The 26,707-nt window shown below is 52.0% G+C and overlaps 1 protein-coding gene across 1 annotated transcript; it reads right to left on the bottom strand.

Annotated features, from left to right (window-relative positions):
- Window positions 1–3,437: 3,437 nt before the first annotated feature.
- COL9A2 (collagen type IX alpha 2 chain) lies at window positions 3,438–18,690 on the bottom strand. The gene is made up of 32 exons (XM_066269521.1): window positions 18,527–18,690; window positions 17,365–17,439; window positions 16,135–16,170; window positions 15,988–16,050; window positions 14,964–15,017; window positions 14,818–14,853; window positions 14,699–14,722; window positions 14,316–14,369; window positions 13,983–14,036; window positions 13,824–13,871; window positions 13,529–13,585; window positions 13,397–13,450; window positions 13,057–13,110; window positions 12,673–12,726; window positions 12,527–12,580; window positions 12,357–12,410; window positions 11,020–11,073; window positions 10,536–10,589; window positions 10,250–10,303; window positions 9,185–9,229; window positions 8,717–8,770; window positions 8,063–8,116; window positions 7,409–7,462; window positions 7,255–7,326; window positions 7,005–7,040; window positions 6,835–6,879; window positions 6,714–6,746; window positions 6,381–6,527; window positions 6,032–6,086; window positions 5,512–5,700; window positions 4,624–4,701; window positions 3,438–4,203 (listed from the first exon to the last, which is right to left on the bottom strand). The coding sequence occupies exons 1-32, from the start codon at window positions 18,596–18,598 to the stop codon at window positions 4,004–4,006; spliced, it is 2,067 nt and encodes a 688-aa protein (XP_066125618.1). The 5' UTR covers window positions 18,599–18,690; the 3' UTR covers window positions 3,438–4,003.
- Between the last annotated feature and the right edge of the window lie 8,017 nt (window positions 18,691–26,707).

The raw sequence follows: 26,707 nt of genomic DNA, 5'->3' as shown, positions 1-26,707 counted from the left end.
GACAGGACCCCTTGCCTTCATAGGGCTTACATTCTAGTTGGGATGACAGTGGACAATACCTACAGAATGAATGAATATTTGCTAAACAAATGAGTGAAATAGGAGAGCTCGACAGGGTTAGAGAAGAATCTGCGATAAGGGGTGAAGGCAGCAGACATTAAAAGTTTCGGGCCTGGGCACCTGGTAGATGGTAGAACTAGTCATTGAGATAAGGGTGCTCTGAAGGAGCAGTTGGGGTTGCGGGGGTGATTTTGACTTTAGTTTGGGACAGGTTGAGTTTGAGGACTTAACCAGCTTGGGTATGCTAAAGAGGCAAAGGACACAATTCTCATGCACCTAGACCTAGATCCATTTGAGTTTAGTTGATGGGGACCTCATGACAGAGGCCCAATAACTGAGGCAACTGGCTGTGGGTCCTGTCATCAAAATGGAAGCCTTGCGCCTGACCTGTGGTGGCGCAGTGGATAAAGCGTCGACCTGGAAATGCTGAGGTCACCAGTTCGAAACCCTGGGCTTGCCTGGTCAAGGCACATATGGGAGTTGATGCTTCCAGCTCCTCCCTCCTTCTCTCTCTCTGTCTCTCCTCTCTCTCTCTCTCTCTCTCTCTCTCTCTCGATCTCTCTCTCTCTCTCTCTCTCCTCTCTAAAATGAATAAATAAATAAAAATAGGAAAAAAAAATGGAAGCCTTGCTTTATGGGTAGAAATAAGCCCGCCATTTATCTGGGGAGCATTTCTGTCCCGACCAGGATTCTTTAGAGCAGCTGCTTCCCAGCCCTCGCCAGTGCTTACCTGCCGGAGGGCTCCATCAGCTTCGACGCCCACTGAGTGCTACCACATCGATACTTTGGTAATTGCCAAAATGACCTAAAATCGCCAACTCGAGGCACTGTGTGTTAGTAAAATACCAGAGCTCTGGCTGAAGGTTATTTTCACTTGATTTTTTTGTTGCATGGGTTGGATGCTGGCCATCTGGGCTGGAAGATTATGCTTTGCTAAATTACTTGAAACAAAATTCCATCCAGAATTCTGTAGCCCTTTCAGGGGCAGGTTTGGGACTCAGTCCTCGCAGGTTGCATTCTGGAGGAGGGACTGTTGGACCTTCAGGAAGGGGCTGGGCTGCAAAACTCTTTCTGTTTGGCTTCCTAAGCCCCTTTTTTCCTAATTGCAATGAGGGCAGTTGAATTCCTACTCCATTTTTGTTGCACTAGATTTTTGTGTTCCAGAGTACAGTTGCTAAGGGGCAAGTCCCTGTTCTCATTGGTGGAGGGAATAAATTGCATGCTCTTGGCCATCTTGGAACATGCCTCAGCCACAAGCTGGTGAGACCAAATCCCTTCCTGGTTTGATGATTGGTGGGAGCTTTGAGCATCCTGAACATATTATTTATTCACTTAATAACTATTTATTGAGTACTTGCTATGTGCCAGGCACTGTTTTGGGTTTTCTTTTGAAACTTTTATTTGTTCTTTCCTTCAAATGACTTTAAGGCCATGATTTCAGGTACCAGGACAGTAAAGTGACTTGGCCTACACACAGGCCCTCCCCCAAGGTGAGAAATACCTGAGTGCCTCCAGCAACTGTAATCTTCATCCCCTCGCATTGAACCCGGCCAGTGGTGGGCAAACTCATCAGTCAGCAGAGCCAAATATCAACAGTACAACGATTGAAACTTCTTCTGAGAGCCAAATTTTTTAAACTTAAACTATATAGGTAGGTACATTCCTTATCAAGGTAGCGCCCACACATGGTATTTTCTGGAAGAGCCACACACAAGGGGCTCGCGAGCAGAAGTTGGCAGTTTGCCTACCACTGCGCCTAGACTCTGGATCCCAAGCCCCTGCAGCCATAGCAACAGTGGGGCCTGGGGTGGGGCTGTGATGCTGATTTAGAATATGCCAAAGCACTGAGGGCAAAGTCACAGCTGTGGTCCTCAGGACTACCCTACCTGTCTTTCCTGTCTTTCATCAGTCAGTGGATTGGAGTAAGGGAGCTGAAGAGAGCGAGAGAGAGTGAGAGTGAGAGTGAGAGCGAGAGCGAGAGCGAGAGAGAGAGAGAGAGAGAGAGAGAGAGAGAGTGTGTGTGTGTGTGTGTACTGGGATAGGAGAAAGTGAGCTGCTGAGGGGGAAGTTCTCCCCCTCTGGGATGCTCCCGCATAGGTGGGGACTTACAGCCAAATTCAAGGTGTTTCAAGGTGAGATGTCTGAGGGCCCAGGCTTCAGAAAATGCTCAGACCTCAGGCTGGAGTTCTGTATCTCCGGGAGGGTCTGGAGCTGGCAGAATGTTTCATTTAGGGGAACAAATGCCTAAATCAATAATGGAGCTAAGGGATTGGTCACTCCCTGCATTTCAAAAACTCCCATCTTTGCATGGGTTAAAGGCACCTGCCACACCCTGCTCCTACTGACTGGAGCAGCCTTGCTGGCCTACAAAGCAAGAGGCTGGGCACCCCCAGGGCTACAGATCAGACCTGAGCCCATCTCCCCAGATGTCCTGTTAGTGGAAGTGTTGTGTGGCTTTTGCTCTCAACATCCAGATCCAGGTCCAAGTCTTTTTCTCACGGGCCTGAGGACCTCTGGAAAGTAAGAGCCAAGTCTTCTAATATTTTGCTGCCAGCTCCTGCCCCAGGCCCAGCACACACAGCATCGAAACTCACAGAGGGCCTCCTGTGTGCTGGGTCCTGGTGAGGTCCCAGGCCCTGGTGAGACACCAGGTGTGCTGTACTCCAAGTTTCCAACCTTTCTCATCTCATGGCGCATATAAAGTAATTACTATAATTCTGCAGCACACCAAAAGATATATATTTTTTCCTGATCTGATGAAAACCTAGGTATAATCTTGATTCACATTGGATGGTTATTGTTGTATTGGCTGTTGTCATTTTTTTGACGATCTAAGGGAAAAGAGGCTAGTGCCACTGACCAAATAATCAGGTATTGCATGTTTTAAAAATTCTTCCCCTGGCCAGGTAGTTCAGTTGGTTAGAGCACCGTCCTGATGTGTCATGGTTGCAAGTTCAATCCCTCCCTGGTCAGGGCACATATAGGAATTGACCAATGAATGCATAAATAAGTAAAACAACAAATTGATGTTTCTCTCTCTAAAATCAATCACTCAAGAAATTCTTGTGGCACACAGGTTGAAAATCGCTGCTCTTCTGGGATAGATAATCCCGGCTGAATCCTTGCCACAGATGTACAAAGGCTGGGAAGGGATTTGCCCAGTTACATAGCAGGTTACTGTCCTGACCACCCCCAGGCTCTTCCTGCAGGTGTTCCTCAAACATGGCGTGCCGTCCTAATGCTCACAACTCAGGATGTGCCCAGATGAAGGTACCCCACCTTCAGCCCTCCCTTTCCAGAGCGGAGCCCCTGACCATCCTGCCCAGGCAGTGCAGGCCCACCCGCAATCCATGAGAAATAAAGCCCAACACGTCACATCCTGGTTTGTACCAAAGTTCGGGGCTTTTATTTACAGAAAGGCTCGTGTGGATCTAGGGGAGGGGCATTGAGGAAAGTGATGCCAGAAAGAGAAGGGACGTGGGTGTTTAAATACTCAGATGGGAGGGAGACGGAGGAAGTGGTGGGGCTGGCTTAAGGATGGACACCTTGAATAGTCACCCATCAGCCATCACCCAGTAAGCCCAGGAGGTAAAATGGGATCAGGAACAAGCACAGACCTGTTTATTTGCTCCAAGGAACAGATGGCTAGTGGAGGATATCACAAATTAAGGAGACACTTGTTTTGGTAACATCCAAGTTGTGCTCTGGGATGGAAAGCCACCCCACCCTCTGCAGAGCTTAGAATCTGCAGCGACACTTGTCCGTCTATTGACCTCACCTTTTCACCCCAGTGTCCTCCCTTCCCTTTCCTCAGGACTACTGGGTCCCAGACAGGAACTGGGAAAGCTAGTTTCCTGGGCTGAGGGACTGGATGCATGGCCACCTGGAGGGGACCTAGTCCTTCCCCCGAGGATGCCTGCTGGACTCTGTGCTGGCCTGACGCTCACGGCCCCTTGATGGATCCAGGCTCTGTAAGGCGCGCAGAGGCATAGGCTGAGGCTCCAAGGCAGGCTGCAGGCTCACAGAAGCCTGGCAGCCCCACAGGGCCTGGCAGGCCAGGCCGGCCTGCCTCTCCTGGGGCCCCTGGGGACCCTCGATCTCCATCTTTGCCATTGATTGCCTGGCCAGGCCGCCCAGGGAATCCTGTGAAAGGGAGAAGTTTAAGGCATGAGGGCTTTCACTATCTTGGCTCTAAAAATTACAAGTCCCATTTTTCAGATGGGAAAAATGAAGCCAAGGGCACCTTCGGAAGAAGGGACTGTGCCCCAGACACACAGGTTGAGTCACATGTGATTGTCCATTACTCTCGCTCCCAATCAGTGAGTCTTGGGAGCAATTGGCCTTCCTTTCTCTCCATGAAGCAGATTTCAGTGCAACTCAGGAGACTTCTCAGCTGTCCAGTTCCCAGACCCCACACAGAGGCTCCAAAGAGACAGAAGAGCTGGGTGCATGGTACTGAGCAGGCCGAGCATGATGCCTCCACGAAAGAGACCCAGCTGTCTGTGGGTCATTAACCCCAGAGCTGAGGGACAGAACTGCTGCTGGGCAGGGCCAAGGTCTTACCTGGGATCCCCGGGGGCCCAGGCATCCCAGGGTGCCCGCGTCCTACATCTCCCTGGTCACCCTTCTCTCCACGTTTTCCTGCAGACAAAGAGGGGGGCTTTAGTTTTTAAGAATGAGAAAAGGTCTTGTCTACGTTGGTTGTATTTAATTTTGATTTCACACACAGTAATTATTCCTGTTTTGTACCAGTTTACAACAGGAGAAAGTAAGAAATGACCGCAGAACTAGTTAAATAACAGAAGGTCCATACAACAGGGTGGGACAAAAGCAGGTTTACAGTTGTTTGTATGGAAAATAACAATAATTAATAATACAGGAATAAACTGTGTTTCATGTTCTCACAGCTATAAACCTACTTTTTGCTCTACCCTCTCTACAGCTGATAAAGTTCATTACAGGGAAGCGGCTAATAGTACAGCTGGCATTTTCTATGTGCCAAATAGTGAACAAAGAGTTCTTTGTAAATTGCCTCTGAATGTAATTCTCAGGACAACACTATGAGATTGTTGCTATTAACATCCCCATTTTACAGATGGTAAATCTAAGGCCAGGGGGATTAGCAGGTAACTTGTCCGAGGGACACAACAGGCAAGTGGCAGAGGCTGGACACACACCCATCTTGTGATTCTTGAGCCTGCCTGTTTTACTGTTTTGTTCATCTGCTTCCCCACCTCTAGACACATGGAAAGATGTTTATGGGGTGCCACTAAGTAAATTTAAAGCACCACCCTCCAAATAACAAGTTATAAAATAGTACATTTGTTTCTATCAATTTGCTACCAAGAAAGAAAAGAAAAACAGGAGGCTGAGCAGTCAGCTGAGCTGAGACCCCCTGGGGCCCACCTTGGCCCATCCCCTGGCACCCACCCCACACAGAACGGCACTCACCCTTGGGACCTGTGTTGCCAATCTGACCCACAGCTCCCACGATGCCAGGAACACCTCGAGGGCCAGGGTGCCCATGGGGTCCCTGTTTGCCTGGGTACCCAGGAGGCCCAGGGGGTCCTGGAGGACCCATTATGCCGGTTGCTCCCAGGGCTTCCCTCTTGGCACTCACAGCCACCTCTGCCAGTTGCTCTGGAGGGAGGGAGGGAGTAGACAGGTCTGTGACATGGATGCCAGCTCAGAAAAACGGGAGGGCAGAGCATCCTGACGGCTACTAGCCCCTGAGTGTGCGGACAGAAAGGCCCATTTAACCACCCTCTTAGTCCCGCCAGCCCTTCTGCTGAAGTTAAAGGTCCAGAGAGGGCAGGGATGTATCTAAGGTTCCCAGTCCCTTGGAGGCAGAACTGTTATGAGCATTCAGGCCTCCAAACACTGGAGCAAGGCCACTTGGAGAGACTCCTGAAGGGGGGTGAGGGGGGGAGTCCCTTACAGGAATGTGGGGGTTTTCTGGCTCTTCCCTCACCTTGCAGCATCTTCAGCACCACGTCCACGATGTGCTGGTCACTGGCATCCCGGCCCTGAAAGCAGAGCCGGCCTTACAGGAAGAAGCCCCTGGCTGCCAGGGCTGCTGCCCCTGTGCCCTGAGATACCCCCCACACCCCACACGTTCCCAGTTTCTTACCAGAAGTATTTCCAGCATCTGACTGAAATCCCTCCCGCTGCGCCCACACACCCACCCTCTCTGATTTGGGGGTCGGAACCAGCCTCAGGGACGTCAGTTTCCACTGGGAGCTCCCAGCCTCAGGGACTTGGGCTGCACTCCCAATAGACTTCCTATCTTGCAGACTGCTCTCGCCTGGGGGCCTACTCACCGCCACGCCCTGTCTCCCGGGGTGTCCGGGCACGCCGCGGTCTCCAGCCAGCCCTCGAGGGCCTGGGGGCCCGGGGAAACCCTGCACCCCGGGGGCGCCCGCATCCCCGCTGGGGCCCCGGTAGCCGGCTTCTCCGCGGACTCCTTGCTGCGGGGCAGGGTGGGAGCAGAGTGGGGGTGAGAGGACGCACGCGCAGGAGGAGGAGGGGGCAGAGAGCGAAGCGATAGTCCCCCCACAGCGCTGTGCGAAGCGGGAGAGAGGGCACTAGACGGGCGCGACCGGTGAGGAGGAAGCGGGGAGGGGGAAAGGTGACATCGCAGGGGCAGGACTCACCTGTCCCTTGGGCCCCGGCTCGCCAGACTCGCCCTGCAGGCACAATGTCGTTCTGTCAGGAGGTGGCGGGGGCCCGGGGTCACCCGCTGCTGCCCCAGCCGCCCCCACGCAGCCCACTTACCTTCTCGCCTTTCTCTCCTGGGAGGCCAGCCACCCCCGGGTCGCCCTGCAAATGGAGAAACAGGAGTCAGAGCAGCGCTGGAGCTGAGGCTGTGACACACACACCCCCGCCCCCCACCTCACGATGGCCGGACGCCCCCAAGCTGGGAAAGGGGAGACGCTGGTACTCACCACCCCGCCACGGGGGCCGGTCTTCCCTGGGGCGCCCTGGAGAGAGCGGGCGTGGTGAGCTCTCTGGGGTCCCTCCACGCCGCCTCCCGGCCACACCCCCTCCGCAGCGCCACCTTGCCCCTCAGGACACCCCGAGGCCCACAGGCAGTAATTTTTCCGGGAAGATATGGAAGCTCAGGAAGCACTGAGCTCCCTCCACCCCCAGCGTCTTAGGGCCTCTTTCTCAGGTATCTTCCTGCGCCATTGGCACCTTGTCTCCCTTGATGCCCGGCAGGCCTTGTGGTCCTGGGATTCCGGGGGGTCCCTGCTCCCCCTTGGGGCCCTGAGAAGAAAAGAACCCAATGGAGTAAATCAAATGAGATGTCCAGGCGTGCTCCCCACTTCTAACCTCAGCTACCACTCACCTGCCGTCCAGGAGGGCCTGGCTGCCCCACTGGCCCCCTCTCACCCTGGTCACCCTGAAACAGAAAGTCACATCCAGGCTATCAGCACCACAGCCTCCCCTGCCAGACCCCGGAGCAGACCCTGCAGTGTCAGGGTGTCCTCCATCTTTGCTGCCTCCAGCACGTTAGTCCTTTGTTCCACTTCACAGACCAATAAACTGAGACCCTGGCTGGGAATGCCTCACACAAGGGGAGACAGGACTGGGCATATAATGGAGCCACTAAAACAGGGGTTGGGAACCTTTTTGGCTGAAAGAGCCATGAACACATTTTAAAATGTAATTCCGTGAGAGCCATACAACAACCCATGTACATTACACATTATCCAATAAAAATTTGTTATTATCCCGGAGGACAGCTGTGATTGGCTCCAGCCACCCGCAACCATGAACATGAGCAGTAGGAAATGAATGGATTGTAATACATGAGAATGTTTTATACTTTTAACGTTATTATTATTTTTATTAAAGATTTGTCTGCGAGCCAGTTGCAGCCATCAAAAGAGCCACATCTGGCTCACGAGCCATAGGTTCCCGACCCCTGCACTAAGAGGACCCAAATCCTGGGTCCAGCAGAGACAGCAGCTGCAAAGGCCCCTGGGAGGGGCCACTGTACCTTCTCTCCCATGATGCCCTGGGGACCAATTTCTCCTCGAGGTCCTGGCTCTCCCTGGGGGGCAGAGAAATCAGGGATAAGCAGAATGTCTAGTGGATCTCTCCCACATCTGGCTAATGCCCACCCATCCCTGAATCATAGCTAACTCGCTTCATCAGGGAAGCCTTCCCTTGCCGCCTGTTCTTTTCTTCAGGTCTCTGTAGTTTCTCTTCATAAGACCAACACAATTGTAATTAGTCATCATGTGGTCATGTACATATTTCATATCTGTCTCTCCCACTAAACTATAATCTTTGTGTGAGTGGGAAACTGTGTATCTCAGCATTTAGCACAGTTGCAGGTATTTGGTGAATGTTTATAGAACGAATGAATGAGTCTCTCTGCTGGATTCTCAGCCCCGGTCAGCTTGGTCATATGGGGAGGTCATACCCCAGAACAGAACCTGTTTCCTTCCTCCATGCATGATAGAGAGAGAAGAGGGAGCTTCCGTGGGTTGGTGGGTCAGTGGCAGAGCCCTGGCTGGCATCCAGGTTACCCTCACACTAGGGATTCACCCCATAGTCTCACCCAGCCCCCATAAGCTGAGTGCAGGGTCCTCAGGCTTGGGGCAGGAAGCAAAGTATGAACTCTTGTGCCAGAGGAGAGGGAACTTACCTCCTTCCCAGGGGGACCAGAGAATCCAGGGAGGCCCTGTTGGCCTGGCTCACCCTGCAGGAAAACACAGTTCTGAGGTCAGTCTGGGTGGCCCAGTCAGACCCTTGGTCTTGGAGAAGCCCAATGAACCTAAAAAGACTCTGGAACCAAGTGACTTGTAGAAGGGAGAGGGTGTCCTTGGTCAGGTCCTCTGGACTCCACTGATTTTCCTATTTGTTTCTTCTCTGATTCTGAGCCGTGCTGTCCTGTCTCCACCCACTGAGTTGGGATGAGGTGCGGGGGTTTGGGAAGGAGGTAATAGGAGGGAAGGGCTTAGTTAGGCCCAAGGGATTTGTGTACAAGATGAGTCACTGAGCCTGGGGTGAGGCTGAGCCTTGCAGTCTTTCTACAGGGCATGCCCCTGGTCGCTTGCCCCAGACTTCCTTGCTCAAAGGAAGCCATTCTGCCGCCAGCTTGGTGTAACCTCACCTTGTCTCCAGGGTTTCCTTTTGTCCCGGGCTGGCCTGGCACGCCCTGTAGAAAGAAGCTAACATGAGTTTCTGCCTTGGCATGGGGGAGTGCCATGTACCTGTGCTTTGCCTCCCACCCCTGACCCCGGCCTCCCACCCCCTTGTGGGAGCTGAACAGCAGAAAGCCCAGCCATGGATCATGAACTTGACTATGCCCAGCCCCCAAGCCATGGTGGGAGAGGAGCGGGGACAGAGGCATTTGTGGTCCACAGGGAGAAGAGAAGCACGCTATGTGCTCATAGGCACAGCTGTGCATACCTGAACATGAACGTGCATACCTGAACAGTCACACATGCGGACGTTAGCAAGCCTTGGCCTCAGTACCCCTGGCAGGGAGCCAGGGTGGGGATGGCTCCCATGGACTGGGCTCCCAGAAAGTGTGTCCCGCCACTGAGGTGGGCCTCAGTGGTGAGCAGACACAGAGATGAGGAAGAACATCCCAGCAGAGGGACAGGCAAAGGCCTGAAGGCGTGGGGATGGAAAAGCCAAGGCCGTGTTGAGAAAGGAGCGGGTGTAGTGGGGGAGGAGGCAGGAGGGTCAGCTGGTTGAATCATGGTGGTCCTTGGATGCTGAGATGAGCTGTGACAGCAGGGGCTGTAGCTGTCTGTTCATAACCGTTCCCCTGCCACTCAGTGTACTGTGGGCGCTCAGTAACTCTTTCTTTCTTTTAGAAATTAGAACTATTCTTTGACTGGCTGACTGGAGATGACTTTCCTGGGGACCTTGGAAGGGGATCCAGGAAAATGGTCAGGTTCCACTTAGCCAGCATGGAGGACTGGAACAGCCAAAGAGAAGGCTAGAGCAACTGCCCAAATGATAAGATCTAAGCCAGGCCAGAGGTCACTGGGGTGGTGATGAGGTCTGGGCTGGGTGGGGACAAGAGCAAGAGCAAGAGCCCTGGGTTGTAGATTTTCACCTCATCAGCCACTCATGCCACCATGAGGAGGTGGGCAACAGAGCGCTTGGCCTTTCTGAGAAGCAGCTCGTGGTGGGGCGGCCCCTGGGGCTTCACACCCATACTCACCGCTAGGCCCTGGTGGCCTGGGCTTCCTGGCCGCCCCGCCAGTCCCATACTGCCCTGGGAGAGACAGAGAACAAGAGGAACAAGTGAGAACTCCACCCAGAGGGCACATGGCTTCCACTGGAATGCAGGCAGGGAAACTGAGGCCCACAGGCAAGAAAGGATGTTCAATGATTCTCCTGAGGCTCCCAGCACCTAGGCCTCCAAGATCAGTGTGATGGGACTCAGGGCCTGAGCTTGGAGGGGTCTTGGCCCTTGCCCTAACCCCACCGGTCATCTCCACTCATACCTTCATGCCAGGTGTGCCTGGGGTCCCATCCTTGCCGTCAATGCCTGGGGGACCCTGCTCAGGAGGAGAGTTGAAGGTACTCACAATGGGGAGACGCCTGGAGTCAGGCCACCACCCATGCCCTTCTGTGACAGCTGCAGTGTGCTGGTAGGAAGTGGGTCTGGTCACCTCATGAAACTCCATGAGTCAACCGGGGGAAGGGAGTGGGAGTGCGAATGGGAATTCGGGGGATGGCCCACAGTTCTTCCCTCGTGTGGGTGACAAGTGTCTCAGATTGCTGCAAGCTTCCCATGACCCTCCTACACCAACCACCACCCTATTTACAGGTGAAAAAACTAAGGCACAGAAAGGACATTTCCCGGGGTGACAGGGTCAGCCTGCCTGCAACAGAGATCAGCCTCGAGTCCCTGGGGGCTTGTTCTCTGGGGGCCTGGACAGAGTTGACTGGACCTGCCCCCGGTCTGGGTGGGCCTGGGCCACTTACAGTTACTCCCTTTGGGCCTGTTATTCCCTGGGGTCCTCGGACACCTTGGCTTCCCTGCAAAGGGAATAGAAATGAGGTCCCCTTCAGGATGCTGAACCCCCACCTGGCTGTTCACAGAGGGAAACAGCTGAGAACAGTGACCTCTGACTCCCAGGCCCCCTCTGGCAGGGCCATGCTGTGCAGGGGCTGCAGAAGGGCCTGGGAGTGCCCTTTTAGCCCCAGACCCGGCCAGCGGGAGGGAGTGGCGGTCAGTGCCAGACAGACCCGCTGGGGGAGGTGGGAAGGAACCAGCACTCACTGAGACCCCAAGACCCTGAGCTCCACAATGTAACACAACAACCAAATGCCACGTGTGGGCTTTGTTGTGTCTTAATTGGAACAAGAACTCTGAGGAGACATTTAGAGATCATTGGAAAAAATTGAACACAGATTGGATATTTAATGATGTTTAGGAATACTTGATAATTTTGTTACTGTGATAATGATATTGTGTTAATGTGATAAAAAGTCCTTATTTTTTAAAGAGATGTGATGTTAAGGACTTACTTGAAAATATCAGGGCCGCCTGACGAGGCGGTGGCGCAGTGGATAGAGCATTGGACTGGGACACAGAGGACCCAGGTTCGAGACCCTGAGGTTGCCAGCTTGAGCCAGGATTCATCGGGTGGGTTTGAACAAAGCTCACCAGCTTGGGCCAAAGGTCACTGGCTTGAGCAAGGGGTTACTCTGTCTACCATAGTGCCCATATGAGAAAGCAATCAGTGAACAACTAAGTGCCGCAACAAAAAAAAAAATTGATGCTTCACATCTCCCTTCCTGTCTGTCTGTCCCTATCTGTCCCTCTCTCTGTCTCTGTCAAAATATATATATATATATTAGGGCAAAGCAATAAGAAAAGTGAAGGAAGGAAGAATTAAAAACTAAAAAAAATAATAGCTTTATTTTCCGCTCAATTTTTCTGTAAACTCAAAACTGCTCAAAAGAAATAAAATTTATTAATTAAAAAGAAAAAAAGTTAAGAAACTGGGATCTGGACCAAATCCCATTAGCCCCATGGCTGATTTGCTGGAATTTAATTGTCTGGCACTAGTGACCATGGGACTGGATCTTACGGCTTCTCCCAAAGTCTGAATTTGATCAGCAACAGGCTGGGCTTCAAGGAGTAGGGGATGGCGGATCTGACTGGGCTTTGGGTTCAGGTGCTCCTTCTCCACACCGGACACCCCCATGCACGCGCACCCAGAGTAACACACACACACACCAGCCTCAGGTGGAGCTGAGTCTTGCCCAGTACTCCCTAAGGGCCTTGACTGGACAAGGGGAGCCGGAGGACTCACCACGTCGCCCTTCTCCCCAGGCCGGCCAGGTGGCCCCCGTGGACCTTCCTCACCCTGGCAAGGACAAACAGGAATCCAATTGAACACCTCAGGCGGAGCCACACCCCCTCTTCAGCCCAGAACTGCAGCCTGGAGGAGCTGCGTGAGGAAGGGCGCAGGAGCAGACTCACCGGTGCCCCGGCGGCGCCAATGGAGCCCACCATGCCTTTGTACCCGCGAGGACCCTGCGCAGAGGAAGGAGGTGCGTCGGTCCTGGGTGGATCCCAGAGGCCAGAGGGCTGTCGGGACAGCTTTTGCAGGACACCCCCAGACTCACCGTCTCTCCTTTGGGTCCCGCCATGCCTGGGTAGCCCCTGACACCCGGGGGGCCCTGTCAGGACAGGACAATGACAGTGATGGAATTACAAAGCCCACTTCCTTGTATTTTCTCTGACTCCCACCGGCCCTCTTCACAATGGCCCTCTGATCCCTATCTCATGGAGGGGGCTGAGGCTCAGAGATAGGGAGGGACTCACCAGAGTCACTCAAAGGGACAGTGGCAGAACCTGGGCCTCAGCGAGTCTGCTGACTGACAGCCCAGTTTCTGTCAGTCAACTTCAGGATCCCTCTCCCCACCCAGAGATACGCCAGCTGGACTCAGGGTCAGAGGCTGGAGGTCTCCCAGGACGGGGCGAGGAGGCCCACGGGAAGGGTTCCTTACCGGTGGTCCAGGGATGCCTTGCTCTCCTGAGGCGCCCACATCTCCTTTGGGACCCTAAGGGGCAGGACTGGATGGTCAGACAGGCAGGCAGATGGAGCAACAAGTATTCAGGCAGCCAAAGATGCCTCCCTTCCCAGTCCCAGGTGACGGATGGGGAAATGGAAGCCCAGAAAGGTGAAGAGACTGTCCAGGGGCGCACTGACCTAGAACACGGGCCTCCTGCTTCCCAGTTTAAGGCTCTGTCCCCAAAGACCACAGGGGAGAGGGAAGAGAGGTGGAAGGGGAAGCCGATAGAGCCGTCTCCACATGCCCCACCCATGGCCCCTGACCTCACACTTACCGGCTTCCCAAGGCGGCCAGGATCTCCCAGAACCCCACGTTTCCCAGGATGCCCCTAAAGGAAAAGGGGAGCTCAGTGTGAGGTCCCCACCTGACCACCTGCTCCGCCTTCCCAAGACTAGGGCCAGCTCACCTTGACTCCCTGCAGCCCCTGGGGGCCCTTCACACCCGCTGGACAGTTGGTCGGACACTGGAAAGAAAAGCCCACAGGGCTCTGTGGTCATGGACCTGCCTCAGGCTGCTGGGCAGCGCTTCCCCATCTTGCCAGCTCCCAAACCCCGCTCCTACCCAACCTGGCTGAGCTGCTCTGTGCGGCCCCTCTCCCTCTCCCACTGACCTGTCTCCAGACCCACCCTACCTCCACCACCGACCATTTCCCACTGACCCGTGACCTCCCTGCATTAGCCTCGCCCAAGGCCACCTCTTACCAGGAAATCTGCGCTGCCTTCCAGGCCCTGGATGGTCCCAGGCCGGCCCTGAGAGAAGACGTGTGGAGATGAAACCTGACCCCACCCCCAGGCTGGCTTCAAGCATCCTTCCCCTTCCTCAGCTGCACACTGCCATGTGGGAGGTCTGAGGACACTTACCGGTTTCCCAGGGGGGCCTGGGGGCCCTGATGGTCCCTCTGGTCCAGGATCCCCCTGGGAGCAAAAGAGGCCAAATCATCCCCCATCCAGGCTCCCCTCCAGGTCACCTCCTGAGATCTGGGCTCTTAGGGAGAGGAAGGCCTGATCGGCAAGGGATGGCCCAGCCCTTGGTCTCCCTGAAAGACCTACCACAGAGTGGACTCAGCAGGAGGGGTTTCTGCCCCAGACCTGGAAGAGCTCCCTGGTGACCAGAATCAGGCCCAGGCAACCCTGGAGAGACACCTGGCTTGCAGGCGAGGAGGTAGAGTCAGCAGAGAGGTGGCTGGGGCTCACCTTGATGCCTGTGATTCCAATCTCGCCAGGGAGACCAACAGGTCCAGGTGGTCCCTAGGAACAGAGACATCACTCACTAGGATGCCTCAGAGGGTTAGCCTACCCAGGCGCAAAGGAAGGACCAGGTGCCAGAGCACCCTTCCCCACTTTTACTTTGCAGCCAACACTGGAGAGACTAACAGATTAAGGCTTTAAGGCCCAGAGAGTCCCACGGCCAGTGGATAGGCCCAGAGTGGGCTGGCCCAGAGTTCTCTGGCAAGTTTGCCCATCCTTGACATCAGAGCGTGCCGGCCCCTCCCCATGATGGCTAGTCCCTTAGAAGCCCAATTTTAGCATCATTCCCTGGGAGTCTCAGGGACCCTGCCCTATCCCTAAGAACTTACAGGAGGTCCAGCGAAGCCAGGGCCCTAGAAAAGAAGGAAAAGAGATTGGGTTCTTGGCCCCTCCAAGTCCCCCCTATCCACACAGGATCATCAAAGCTTTTGCAGGTTATTATACTCACCGGTAGGCCAGGGGGGCCTGGGAGCCCAGGCTGGCCCTGCAAGAGCAATGGCAGAGGCTCAGAGGTGGGTCTCCTGGGTCCCTGCTCCTCTCTACGACAGCCCCTGCCCAACTCTGGCAACGCTAAGTCCCCAGCGGGCTACTTACCTTGACTCCAGGGGTCCCAACAGGGCCAGGCTCCCCCTTGGCTCCAGTTAGACCCTGGGGAAGAAGACAGTAGGTCAGTGAGAGGGAAATCTGCTCCCCGACCCATGGGACGGGGCAGGGCAGGTATCGAGGTCTCTCCTGAGTGGACCCAGACTACCTTTCACGCCACTCCTTGAAGGTCTTGGAGTCTCAACACCTCACTTTATTTCCCCCAGTTCCCCCAGTAACTCTGGGAGGTAGGCAGGCAGAAGGATTGTTTACTTTTGAAAGATGAGAAACTAAGTCTCAAAGATTCATTAGCTCAGGCCTCAGGCCTCCTTGTTTAGGAGTCTAGATGGCTTAGATAGGTCTGGAATGGTCATTTTCTTGATAACTTTTACTGAGCCTTACTTTTCTCATCTGCAAAATGGATGAATAACCATGCTCACCTCTCCGGGTGGATGTGTGAGGACTAATGTGGGAAGACAGTGTGCTCTGTAATCTTTGCAGGACATGAATGAGTTGGCGGGGCCCCGGTGGCTGGGCACAGCTCTAGGGGGAGCCTCTTGAGCCAGCAGGACAAAGGTGACTCACCAAAGCCTCTTCTCCCTCCCATCTTTCAGTGACTGACCCAAGTATACCCCCCTATCAGCTAACTATCCCAATGGCCCTGGCTGTGTCCTGTGACTTTGGGGCCCCTGAGAACTCTGTGAGATCAGCCAAATAACGTTCTTCTCCTGAGTTGCACCTGCCGTTCGAGGGGCTGAGGTGGGAAGGGAAGAGAGGACGAGAGAATGGGGTGTACAAGAAAAGTTCTGCCTGGAGTATTCAGTCTGAAACTTGGAGGCCAGGAATGTGAATTGAAACCTAGCTGCTGCGGACACACCAGCTCCCTCTCTGGACCTCATTTGCTCCTGGGATGGGTGTCGGCTTCTACTGAGAGCGAAGGTCATGAAGGGGAAGGGGGGCTCCCAGCTGTAGAGTCTCATCCTGCCGCTCCACTCTGAACAAATGATCAGGGGAGAGGCCAGAACCAGCTACTCACATCAATCCCGGGCTTCCCGTCCGGCCCGTCTGGCCCCGCTTTGCCAGGCTCTCCCTTAGGTCCCTTGAAAACAGAGATGGAGCAAGTATTAGTGGGAGGAGGGCAAGAATTGAAAGAGTCAGAGGTCAAAGAGGAATAAGCACTCACCGGAGGGCCAGCTTTCCCAGGGGGTCCCTTGTCACCCTGCAAGATACAAGTTGGGGAGACAGCACTCTCTGACTGACGCTACCCAAGTGGGCACACGCAGGCCCTGGCTGGCTGATCCCACACGCCTTTCTCCTCACTCTCCTCTCCTTTGCTCTGGGTCCCCTCGGGCTTGTACTTTTTAGGAAAATAGCTTCATTTCCTCCAAAAATAAAAAGTCATAGGTTGATTGAGACCAACCCCAGCAAGGCAGGAGAGGGTGGTAATTTAGTGTTAGACATGCCAGTGCTGGTAAGACGCTGGTTATGAGATTTGCAAGCAGGGCTGTGGGCTCCAAATGACCTTGGAGACTTGGTACCTCTTGGATTTGGGCAAGTGTGGGAAGGAACTTTTAGAAAAATATGAAGGGGAGGTGAGTGAAGTAGGCAGTGCCTCTCATCTGGATTGGAGCCAGGAAAACAAGACTGGGGCAAGGCCAGGGGGGCTATGAAAAGGGCAGATTCATACTGTCCAAGGCAGGAAGCACCTCCTTTCCCCGGTGACAAAGGACCCTTGGTGGAGGACAGGCAGGGCCTGGAGTCAATTTCAGCCCCAGAGAGGCCTCCAGACATCACAGAGCCTGCAGCAGTCAGGGAGCTGGCAGGGAACCAGAGCCCTGTGTTTGGGGGTGGGAGTACCAGGCTGAATAGAAGTCTGTCCAGATGGGTAAACATAGAACTGGCCTCCTGGGGGAGCCTCCGGAATGAGGTATTTAACCCTCACCGTGCTAGAGAGACCAGGGAACAAGCCCAGCTGGTTCTAAATTGAGGAAAGAAATGCAAAAGGAAGAGACAGGAGGCTGGACCCAGCTGGTTAGCGGTCTGGCCAAGGCTCCCAAACTACCCTGAAGAAGCATCCAGACGTGCCAGTGGGCAGGGCGAGGGGTTAAGGCGGCTCCCACCTTAAAAAGAGGGGAAAGGAAGGGAAGGGGATAAAGAATCTCTGTGAGCTGTGGTGGGTAGACAGCACAGCAGCTCCTTGTCTGCGGGCAGCTATAAGGAGCTCTCCATCTCCCAGCTGGTTTGAGGGTTTTGCAGAACAAACGGGTTCCTTGTGGTGCGGGCTGGCGCCGCCTACTGACAACAGGGGACACTGCATCTCCAGGAACCCACCCACCCCCTCTCCGCCGTCGACGCTCACAAAGTTCCCTTGTCCGCAGCCTCCCTCTACTTCGGTCCCAGCTTAGAGACTCACGTCGAGGCCGTCGGATCCAGGCACTCCTGGCGGACCCGGGGGGCCCGGGGGACCACGCTCTCCTGGTGGACCTCTCTGAAAACACATACAGGGTGTGTAGCCTTTAGATAGTGCAAGGATCTGGGCATCCTAGGGTGCACCTCCCCCAGAAAGACAGCTCTGCAGGGAGTAGTCAACTCCCGTTTATTGAGAACCTACGGTATACCTGGTACCACCACAGTATGGATGCTCAAAGCTGTGAGGCGGACACTATCACGAGCCCCAGTTTGCAACTGTGGAAGCAGGCTCAGAGAGATTAAGACTGACCACAGAGTAAGTGATGGAGCCAGGATTCCAGTGTACCACGTTGCCCTAGCGATGTTGTGGTGAGGAATAGATGGGGATGGTGATGGCTCGAGTAAGTCACAGATAGTACAATGACGGGTTGCTAGTATTATTACTTATAGATGACCAACAGGTATGGATGGTGGGTAGGTACCTCCTTCACTCCTCTGGTGAGGGTAAAACCAAAGGGAAGATGGGGGAGGGAATGTAGGGACTGGAAATCTGTTCTCTCCTCTTACTGGAAGCACCCCTCGGCCCAGGTAGAGGCCCCGCGCGAGCCAGGTGCCCGCGCCCTCCCTAGGCTGGAATCCCTCAGTACAGCTGCGAACCGCACAGAGCACCAGACGGCTCCCGGGCCCTGCCCCTCTACCCCCGAGTCCCGTTAGACTTGCAGCCCCAGGTGCCCTCGGAAGTGACACGCGGGCGCTCGAGCCCCGCGGAGAGACAGTCGCCGGCGAGAGCGGCGTCCGGCTGGAGCCGGCGCCCCCTGGGAGGCAGGCGGCTCTCGAGCCCCGTGAATGGGCACCATTGTCTTCCCCGCCACCTGGGTTCGCAGGGCTGCCAGGACCCCGCTCCAGCTCCTGCTCCACGCGGCTGTCCCTGGCAGGGCCGAGCATCTCGGGACAGGGTCCCTCTGGTTCCCCGGCTCATCCACTTCTTTTCACGGTGTGTACACCTACCGAGGGGACTCCTGTCGCGGGGCTGTCCGAAGCGGCCCCTGAGGTCTAGGGGAGTGGCGGTAGAGCATGGGGGACAGGCAGAGCCAGACTCCTACCTGGGTCTTGGACCTCGGACCCCGGCCCCCCGAACCCGGCGCGGGAGTGGCCGTGGGACTTACGATTTGCGCTACGGCGAGCCCGAGCACCTGGAGCAGGACGAGGAGGATGCGGGGGGCGGCCGCGAAGGCCATGGCAGCGGCGGGCTGGAGGAGGACGGGGCCTGGATCTGCGCGCGGACCGACGGCTGAGGCTCCGCGCCGCGCAGACTGCGCTCGGAGGCAGCGGCCCGGCCCCCCGACTGTGCGGCGCGGCGCGGCGGGGCGGGGCTGGGGGCGCGGGGTCAGCCACCTGAGTGGACGGGGGGAGGGAATCCGCCGCCCTCCGCCCAGCTCCGCCCCCTCGGTCCAGCTGCCAGCGCCCACCCTCGGTCCTCGCCCCAACTTCCCGAATGCCCCGGCCCTGTAATCCGAGGAGCAGCGCAGGGCAGGACGGAGGCCGTGGCCCTGTTTCTGTGTGAGGAGGCAGGGGGCCGTCAAGATGCCCCTTCAGACCGCCCGCCAGGACCCAGCCCCTTCCCCCTGGCCGGCAGCACGCGCCCCATCACGTGCTGCACGTCCTCAGCCACTTCTGCCTGCGAGCCTGGGTCAGTCCTCTCTCCAGGTGAGCGGGCCTCTGAACCTCTTAGCAGGCTCTGCCCAGCCCGCACCCACCTCGCTCCCATCCACACACAAGCAAGCCTCTTTCCTATTAAAATATACCAAAGCCTTTTCTGGATCAGGCATCGTGTGACTACCCCATTGCTTCCTCCCCCTTGTTCACGGACTAACTCTGTACTGGAGCTGTCAGCAACCCACCTCCAAACCTCCTCCTCTCTGTCTCACCTCCTGCTTCCGCCCCAGCTGGGAGAGCAGTCTCCTGGAGGTCACCAGGGAGGACCAGGCCTTCTTCAGGTGTCCAGACAGGCTGTTGGCGCCTGGGCCAGCCCTTGGCCTTCTATCCTTGAAGTCTTCCCTGTCCAAGCTTCCGCCATCTAGCCCCCCTTCTTCTATTGCCTTTTCTTCTCTGCAGCTCCAGTAAGTCCCCCAGTCTCCAGTGTTGGGCCTCCTCGCTCGCTGGGAGTGCTCTCCACGTTCATGGAAACAACCACTACCTTATACACCAGGGTTTCCCAAACCTACCTGTCCAGCATAGCCTCTTTCCAGAGGTCTTACCTTCCCTTTTATTCACTTAAGCAATATTGGTCAAGTGCTTAGGAATCTGACTCTGTTACTAACTGTAAGTGTAAACACAGGCACCTAAAACCACTTGAAGCCTCGGTGTCCTCATCGGTAAAAGGGAATAATAAGATTCCCTATCTTACAGGGTTTTTGTGAAGATTGAATGAGATGATGTATATAAAATGCTTAACCTAGCACCAGCACGTAGTAGGTGCTAGATACGTTTTAGCTTTTATTATGAATGATTGAGGATCCTCTGTTTACCAGGCATGTGCCGGATGTGAAGAAGACCAGAAGCAGATCAGCCAAAAGAGTCAAGGAGAACATCCTCTGGAAACTAGAAAAGTCCCAACTCCAAGGGGGCAGATTGGCAAAGGTCCCCGCGCTTTGAAGGGTGTTTCTGGAGCTGAGTCTGGGAGAAATGGGCTTGAGAGAATTTCATTGATCTGCCTTACAAAGAAAGAAAGAATTTGGAGTTAGCAGGGAGTAAGAAGAGGGGAGAAGGAAGAGAAGGGGAGAGAGGGGTGATGGGTATTGCCTGGGATAATATGTGTAAAGAATTTCTAAGAAATTGGATGTCCTAAATTATTGGTTTTATACTGTTCATTTCTTTTTCTTTTTCTTTCTTTCTTTTTTTTTTTTTTTTTTACAGAGACAGAGAGTGAGTCAGAGAGAGGGATAGACAGGGACAGACAGACAGGAACGGAGAGATGAGAAGCATCAATCATTAGTTTTTTGTTGCGCGTTGCAACACCTTAGTTGTTCACTGATTGCTTTCTCATATGTGCCTTGACCGCGGGCCTTCAGCAGACTGAGTAACCCCTTGCTGGAGCCAGCGACCTTTGGTTCAAGCTGGCAGGCTTTTGCTCAAACCACATGAGCCCGCGCTCAAGCTGGCGACCTCGGGGTCTCGAACCTGGGTCCTCTGCATCCCAGTCTGACGCTCTATCCACTGTGCCACCGCCTGGTCAGGCAATGCTGTTCATTTCTTCATCTCTTCGTGTGCTAAACACACAAAGGCCTCATGGAAGTTTCCTTTTTGTGTGTATGGAAACTATGGAAAGGGGATGAGTTTCAGATCTGGACAGCACACATTAGTATGTTATTATGTATGTTAGTTGTCTTGCTGCACAGCAAATCATCTAAAAATGTAGTGGCTTTAAACAATTCCTTGAGTCAGGAATTCAGAAATGGCTCTGCTGGTTGGTTCTGATTTGGGAGTCTGTTAGGAAGGTGCAGGAAGATGGCAGCTGGGGTTGGCATCATCTAGAAGCCTTCTTCACTCACATGTCTGGTGCCTGTGCCGAGAAGCCTCCAATATCTGGGGCTGAAATAGCTGGAATTTCCTGGGCAGCTCTTGCCTTTATCTGTCTGTGGGCATTACATGGAGTCTCATCAGTGTGGTAGCTGAACCTGATGAGACTACCGCATCAGCAACCCTGAGAGAGAGGAAGAACACCAGACAGAAACAGAAGTGCCTCTTAGGACCTAGCCTCAGAAGTCACACAGCATCAGTGTCACCACTTTCATTTGGTCCAGGCAGTTACAAAAGTCTGCCTAAGCTCAGAGGGAGGGAACAGAGACCTCACTTCTTGATGGACCAGTGTCAATATGACATTTCAAGAAGAGCTTGAAGGATGGGACATATACCGGTGTAGCTAGCTATCTTTGAAAAAATACAACCTATGCCACTTGGGCTTATAACCTGAATCAATTCAGTGGAAGTTGAAGCTTAAAGCTAGAGCTGACTAAGAGAAATCTTAGGGAGGGCTTTGGACCCACAAGAAGTGGACTAGGGGTTCCAGCCAATTGCATACAGCTCTTAAGGAGCAGGGAGACCTGAATAAATAGAGAGCTGCCCATCCACATTCTTGGATGGGAAGACCCAATGTTGCAAAGATGTGAAATTAATCTATAGACTGCATGCAATCCCAATCAAAAGCATGCAGTTTTCATGAATTGTGACAACCTGATTCTAAAGAGAATCTAGAAGAGAAATGGTATGAAAATAGCCAAGAGCCTGACCAGGTGGTGGCGCAGTGGATGGAGCATCAGACTGGGATGCAGAAGGACTCAGGTTCGAGACCCCGAGGTCGCCAGCTTGAGCACGGGCTCATCTGGTTTGAGCAAAAAAGCTCACCAGCTTGGACCTAGGGTCGTCACTGGCTCGAGCAAGGGGTTACTCGGTCTGCTGAAGGCCTGTGGTCAAGGCACGTATGAGAAAGCAATCAATGAACAACTAAGGTGTCACAACGAAAAACTGATGATTGATGCTTCTCATCTGTCTCCATTCCTGTCTGTCTGTCCCTATCTATCCCCCTCTCTGACTCTTTCTCTGTCCCTGTAAAAAGAAAAAAAAAGAAATAGCCAAGAATTTTTGGAAAAAGCAAATGAGAAAGGTTTTTCTCTACTAGAGATCAAAACAGTACAAAGTCAGTTATTCAAATAGTGTTATACCAGCGCAGGAACAGATTTTTTAAAAGAGAGACTGACAGAACACACATACACAGACACACACACACACATTTTTCACATATAATTTATGATAGAAGTTTATATATTTAGTTAATAATAAAGATTAAATATAAGGTAAATGAGGAAAGGGTAGACAAGTTAATGAATATTGAGGCACCTGTATACATATTCAGAAAAAAATTCAAGGTTAGATTTCTATATCAGCATGCAAAATATGTTTCTGGATAAATGAATCGAGGACCTAACTAAAAATAACAAACTCTGAAAATCTAAAGAAAAAATGTTTGTAATTTTGTGGTAAGGAAAGAGTTCCTGAACAATACACAAAACCAGGAAAAGATGTTTAAATTTGATTTCATAACACTTTAGAAAATGTTTTTATAATAGAAATTCACAGGTAAAATGAAAAGACAGAAAGGAAATATTCACAATATACATTACCAGGCAAAGAATTGATGTAACATACAAAGAACTCTTACAAATCAATAGGGCAAGCCTGACCAGGTGGTGGCGCAGTAGATAGAGCGTTGGACTGGGATGCGGAAGGACCCAGGTTCGAGATCCTGAGGTCACCAGCTTAAGTGCGGGCTCATCTGGTTTGAGCAAGGCTCACCAGCTTGAGCCCAAGGTCACTGGCTCAAGCAAGGGGTTACTCAGTCTGCTGAAGGCCCACGGTCAAGGCACATATGAGAAAGCAATCAGTCAGTGAACAACTAAGGTGTCACAATGCGCAACAAAAAACTAATGATTGATGCTTCTCATCTCTCCGTTCCTGTCTGTCCCTATCTATCCCTCTCTCTGACTCTCTCTCTCTGTGTCTCTGTAATAAATAAATAAATAAATAAATAAGGCAAGCTCTATCAAACATTTAAGAATATCTAACTTGAATCTTCCACAAATTTTTTCGAAAAAAAAGTGAACACTTTCAAACTCATTTTATGAGGGCGCTGGCCAATTAGGTCAGTCTGTTAGAGTGTTGACCTGGAACACCAAGATCGCAGGTTTGATCCCCTGGTCAGGGCACATATGGGAAGCCACCAGTGAATGCACAGGTAGGTGGGACAACAAATTAGTGCTTCTCTCTCTCAAATAAATAAATAAATAAATAAAATACACACTTCATTTTATGGGGCTAATATCACCTTCATATCCAAACCAGTGATGGGTAGTAAAAGAAAGGAATATTGGAGGTCAATTTATTCTGTGACCACGAATGGAAATTTTCCATTTAAAATATTAGCAGATTGAGTATAGCAATCTATTTATTAAAAAATACATCACAACCAAGTTGGTTTTATACCAGGAATCTAGGATATTTTAAAGTGAGAAATCTGTCTTGCCTGCGGTGGTGCAGTGGATAGAGTGTCGACCTGGAATGCTGAGGTTGCTGGTTCAAAACCCTGGGCTTACCTGGTCAAGGCACATAGGACAAGCAATCAATCAATGAACAACTAAAGTGGAGAGCAACTATAAGTTGATACTTCTCATCCCCCATCCTCTGTAAAATCAACAAATAAAATCTTTAAAAAAAAAAACCCCAAAAAGATAAAGAAAACTATCTCTGGCTGGATAGCTTAGTTGGTTACAGCATCATCCCAATATACCAAGGTTGTGGGTTTGATCCTCAATCAGGGTACATACAGCAATCAACCAATGAATGCATAAGAAAGGAAAACAACAAATTCGATGTTTCTCTCTCTCTCTCTAAAAATCAGTAAATAAAAATTTAAATAAATAAAATGAGAAAATCTGTTACTGTAATCTACCACATTATTAAAGACAAGAAGTTTAAGATGATCTCAAAGATGCAAAAAACAAAAACTCAAATATCTGCTCTTGTCATTCCACCTACCAGGGTAATTTCCTCTGCAGGAACGAGCCTGACAGCGTGGGCCCAGGAAGCCAGGGCCTGGACCAGAAAAGAAGACCCACACTCCACCCTCCCAGCCCCATCTCTCCCAAAGAATGCACAGAGCCTGGAAGCATCCTCCTTCAGATTAGAACAAAAAGTAGGGGCAAGAGAAATGTCCCTTCTCTTTCCTTTTCATCCAGATGAACTCAAGATTTTTTTTTTCTTTCTTTCAATACCATTTTAAATCTTAATCATAGAGACATTTCATGTTTAAGTGGAGACTGAGTCTTATTGATTCACTGCTTTGTTCCCAAACTGCAGATGTCCACAGATTTTTGAGTAAGCAACTGACATAGCGCTGAATCAAGCCCCAATGCACATTGGGTCTGTGGGTGAATGTTTCCCTCAGGAAACTCCCTACCATGTCCCTCTCTCAGGGGAAGGTTCTCAGGGTTTAGTTCAGGGTGATGGACTCCATGCTTTCACACCTACATGTCAGGCTTGTAGTGTGAGGAAATAAATGACGTAACCATAAAAAGAATAGCTAGGAACTACTATTTATTCACGATAACCTTTATCGTTTACATATTTACATTAATACAAATATATTGATAATAACACTGAGCACTTGCAATACGACAGAGATTGTATTTGTGTGTCATGTGCATTTTGTCAAGTCCTCGCAACCACTCAGTGATGCAGGTCCTGTGACAATCTCCACTTTATGTACAAGAAGACGGAGGCTTAGAGGAATGAAGTAATTTCCCCAAGGATTTCTGCTGTATGTCCACTGTTTCTGACTCATGGTAGGTACCTGTAACGTGCATTTCTTCCCTTTTCCACTAAGACTGCAGTACAATGTTGCGGAGTTTGGGCTCTGCCCAAAAACGAATGGCAGAGAGGGGAGTGGGGCTGAAATCCAGTCCCCGCCACCAGCTTGCCACAGCTGTTGTTTTGCTGGACCTATCCCTTTTAGAGACAGATCCTTAGAATCTTGTTTGACTTGAGGGCTGGGTCACTTCAGTATTCGATCCTCAGACCTCTATTCTCTAACCTTCCAATCTCCTGACCCTTTCTCCCCAACCCTGATAGCAAGGAGGGGTGGGCGTAGAGGGCAAGTAGGAAAGGCAGGCCCTGCCGGGTTAGCTCTCGGTTATAGCGTCCTCCCCAGAAGCCAATGTTGCCAGGTTGGATCCCAAGTCAGAGCACATACAAAAAATGACCAATGAATGCACAACTGAAGCACAAGTAAGTGGAACAACAAATAAATGCCCCTTCCTCAAAAAAAAAAAAAAAAAAAAGGGCAGCCCACCTGTTTTCCTTCGTGGTCAGCAGTAAATCAGGCTCTCTGAGACTCTGGCGCCATCTAGCGGACCTCCTTTGCAGCACACCATGCTGACAAGTTGGATAAACGACCTTTTCTCATGGAGCTCTTAAACACAAAGCTTTGTGAGATTCAACGAGGATAGGATCATGGCTTTTGAGGAATTAGAGCTATATTGGATACTGATTCTACCACATACTAAATGTGATACCCTGGGCAAATCACTTCATCTCTTTGAGCATGCCTCTTGATGTTCATGAAGCACCCAACAAGCTTTGAATATTTTAGATACAAGGAATTTTGTAAGCAAAAGCAGGGAACAGGGAAAATGTTCAGAGCACAGGGTAGGTGACATGCTCAGGGAAGAGGGTTAGCCCCATGGAGCAGGGTGTAGGTGGGGGAGCATATTTCCATAGCAGGAGAAAAGCTGGAAACCCTTCTTAGAATCAGCTGCCCATTCTAGGCTGAGTCTGAGCCCTAAACAGGTTTGCCTACCCTGGACTCTGACTGTCTTCACATACTTGGGCAGCAAAGCCAACCACTCCACTTCTTCTCAAGCTAGAGGAGAGCTCCTCCAACCCCGCTGAACTGCTCAGTCCTGATCCTCGTTCCATCTGACCCCCATTTGTTCCATCTGATTCTTTCCCAGTTCCGATGTAACGATAAACTGAGTTGTACTGGCTTCCACGAGTTGTATTCTTCTGATTTTCTCCCACATTGCCAACTGTTTCTTTTCATGCTCCTTTGTGGGTTTGTTTGTTTGTTTGTCTTGTTTTTATATCATTGATTTTAAAAGGAAGGAAGGGGGAGAGAGAGAGAGAAACATTGATCTGTTGTTCCACTTATTTATACATTCATTGGTTGATTCTTGTGTGTGTCCTGACTGGGGATTGAACCCACAACCATGGTGTATCAGGAGGACTCTCTAACCAACTGAGCTACCCATCCAGGGCCTTTGTGTGTTTCTTTTCTCCTCAAATACTTACCACTCCAAAGGGTCCTCCTGTCTTATCCTTATCTTTTTACTACCCATTTTCTTCCTGGGCCATCTAACCCACTCCACTGACTTTAACTATCACTTAGCTGTTTTCCCCAGAGCCTCAGACCTGCTTATCCAACCCCGTCCGGGATGCTCCACAGGCACCACACACATATGTCCAAAATGAAATTATCTGCTTGCACCCAAACCTGTTCTTCCTGTGTTTATTACATAGTCAATGGTTCCACCCTCTGCCCTATTGCTTAAGCCAAAAATATGGGTGTCAGCCTTGATTCTTTCCCTACTCCTCCCCCAGAAATATTATCGTCATGTTCCAGTCACTATGTCTCATACATGTTTATCTAATCCATCCTCCTTGGATTATTACAACTGCCTCTGAATTTGACTCTTTGACTCAGTTTTACCCGTTTGCCTCTTGTGTTCCCTTGAGCA

Source organism: Saccopteryx bilineata, chromosome 3 (genome assembly GCF_036850765.1).
Source record: "Saccopteryx bilineata isolate mSacBil1 chromosome 3, mSacBil1_pri_phased_curated, whole genome shotgun sequence".
Taxonomy (NCBI): domain Eukaryota; kingdom Metazoa; phylum Chordata; class Mammalia; order Chiroptera; family Emballonuridae; genus Saccopteryx; species Saccopteryx bilineata.
The sequence above is the reverse complement of the archived record's forward strand: the minus strand, read 5'-3'. Positions and strand labels throughout refer to the sequence as shown.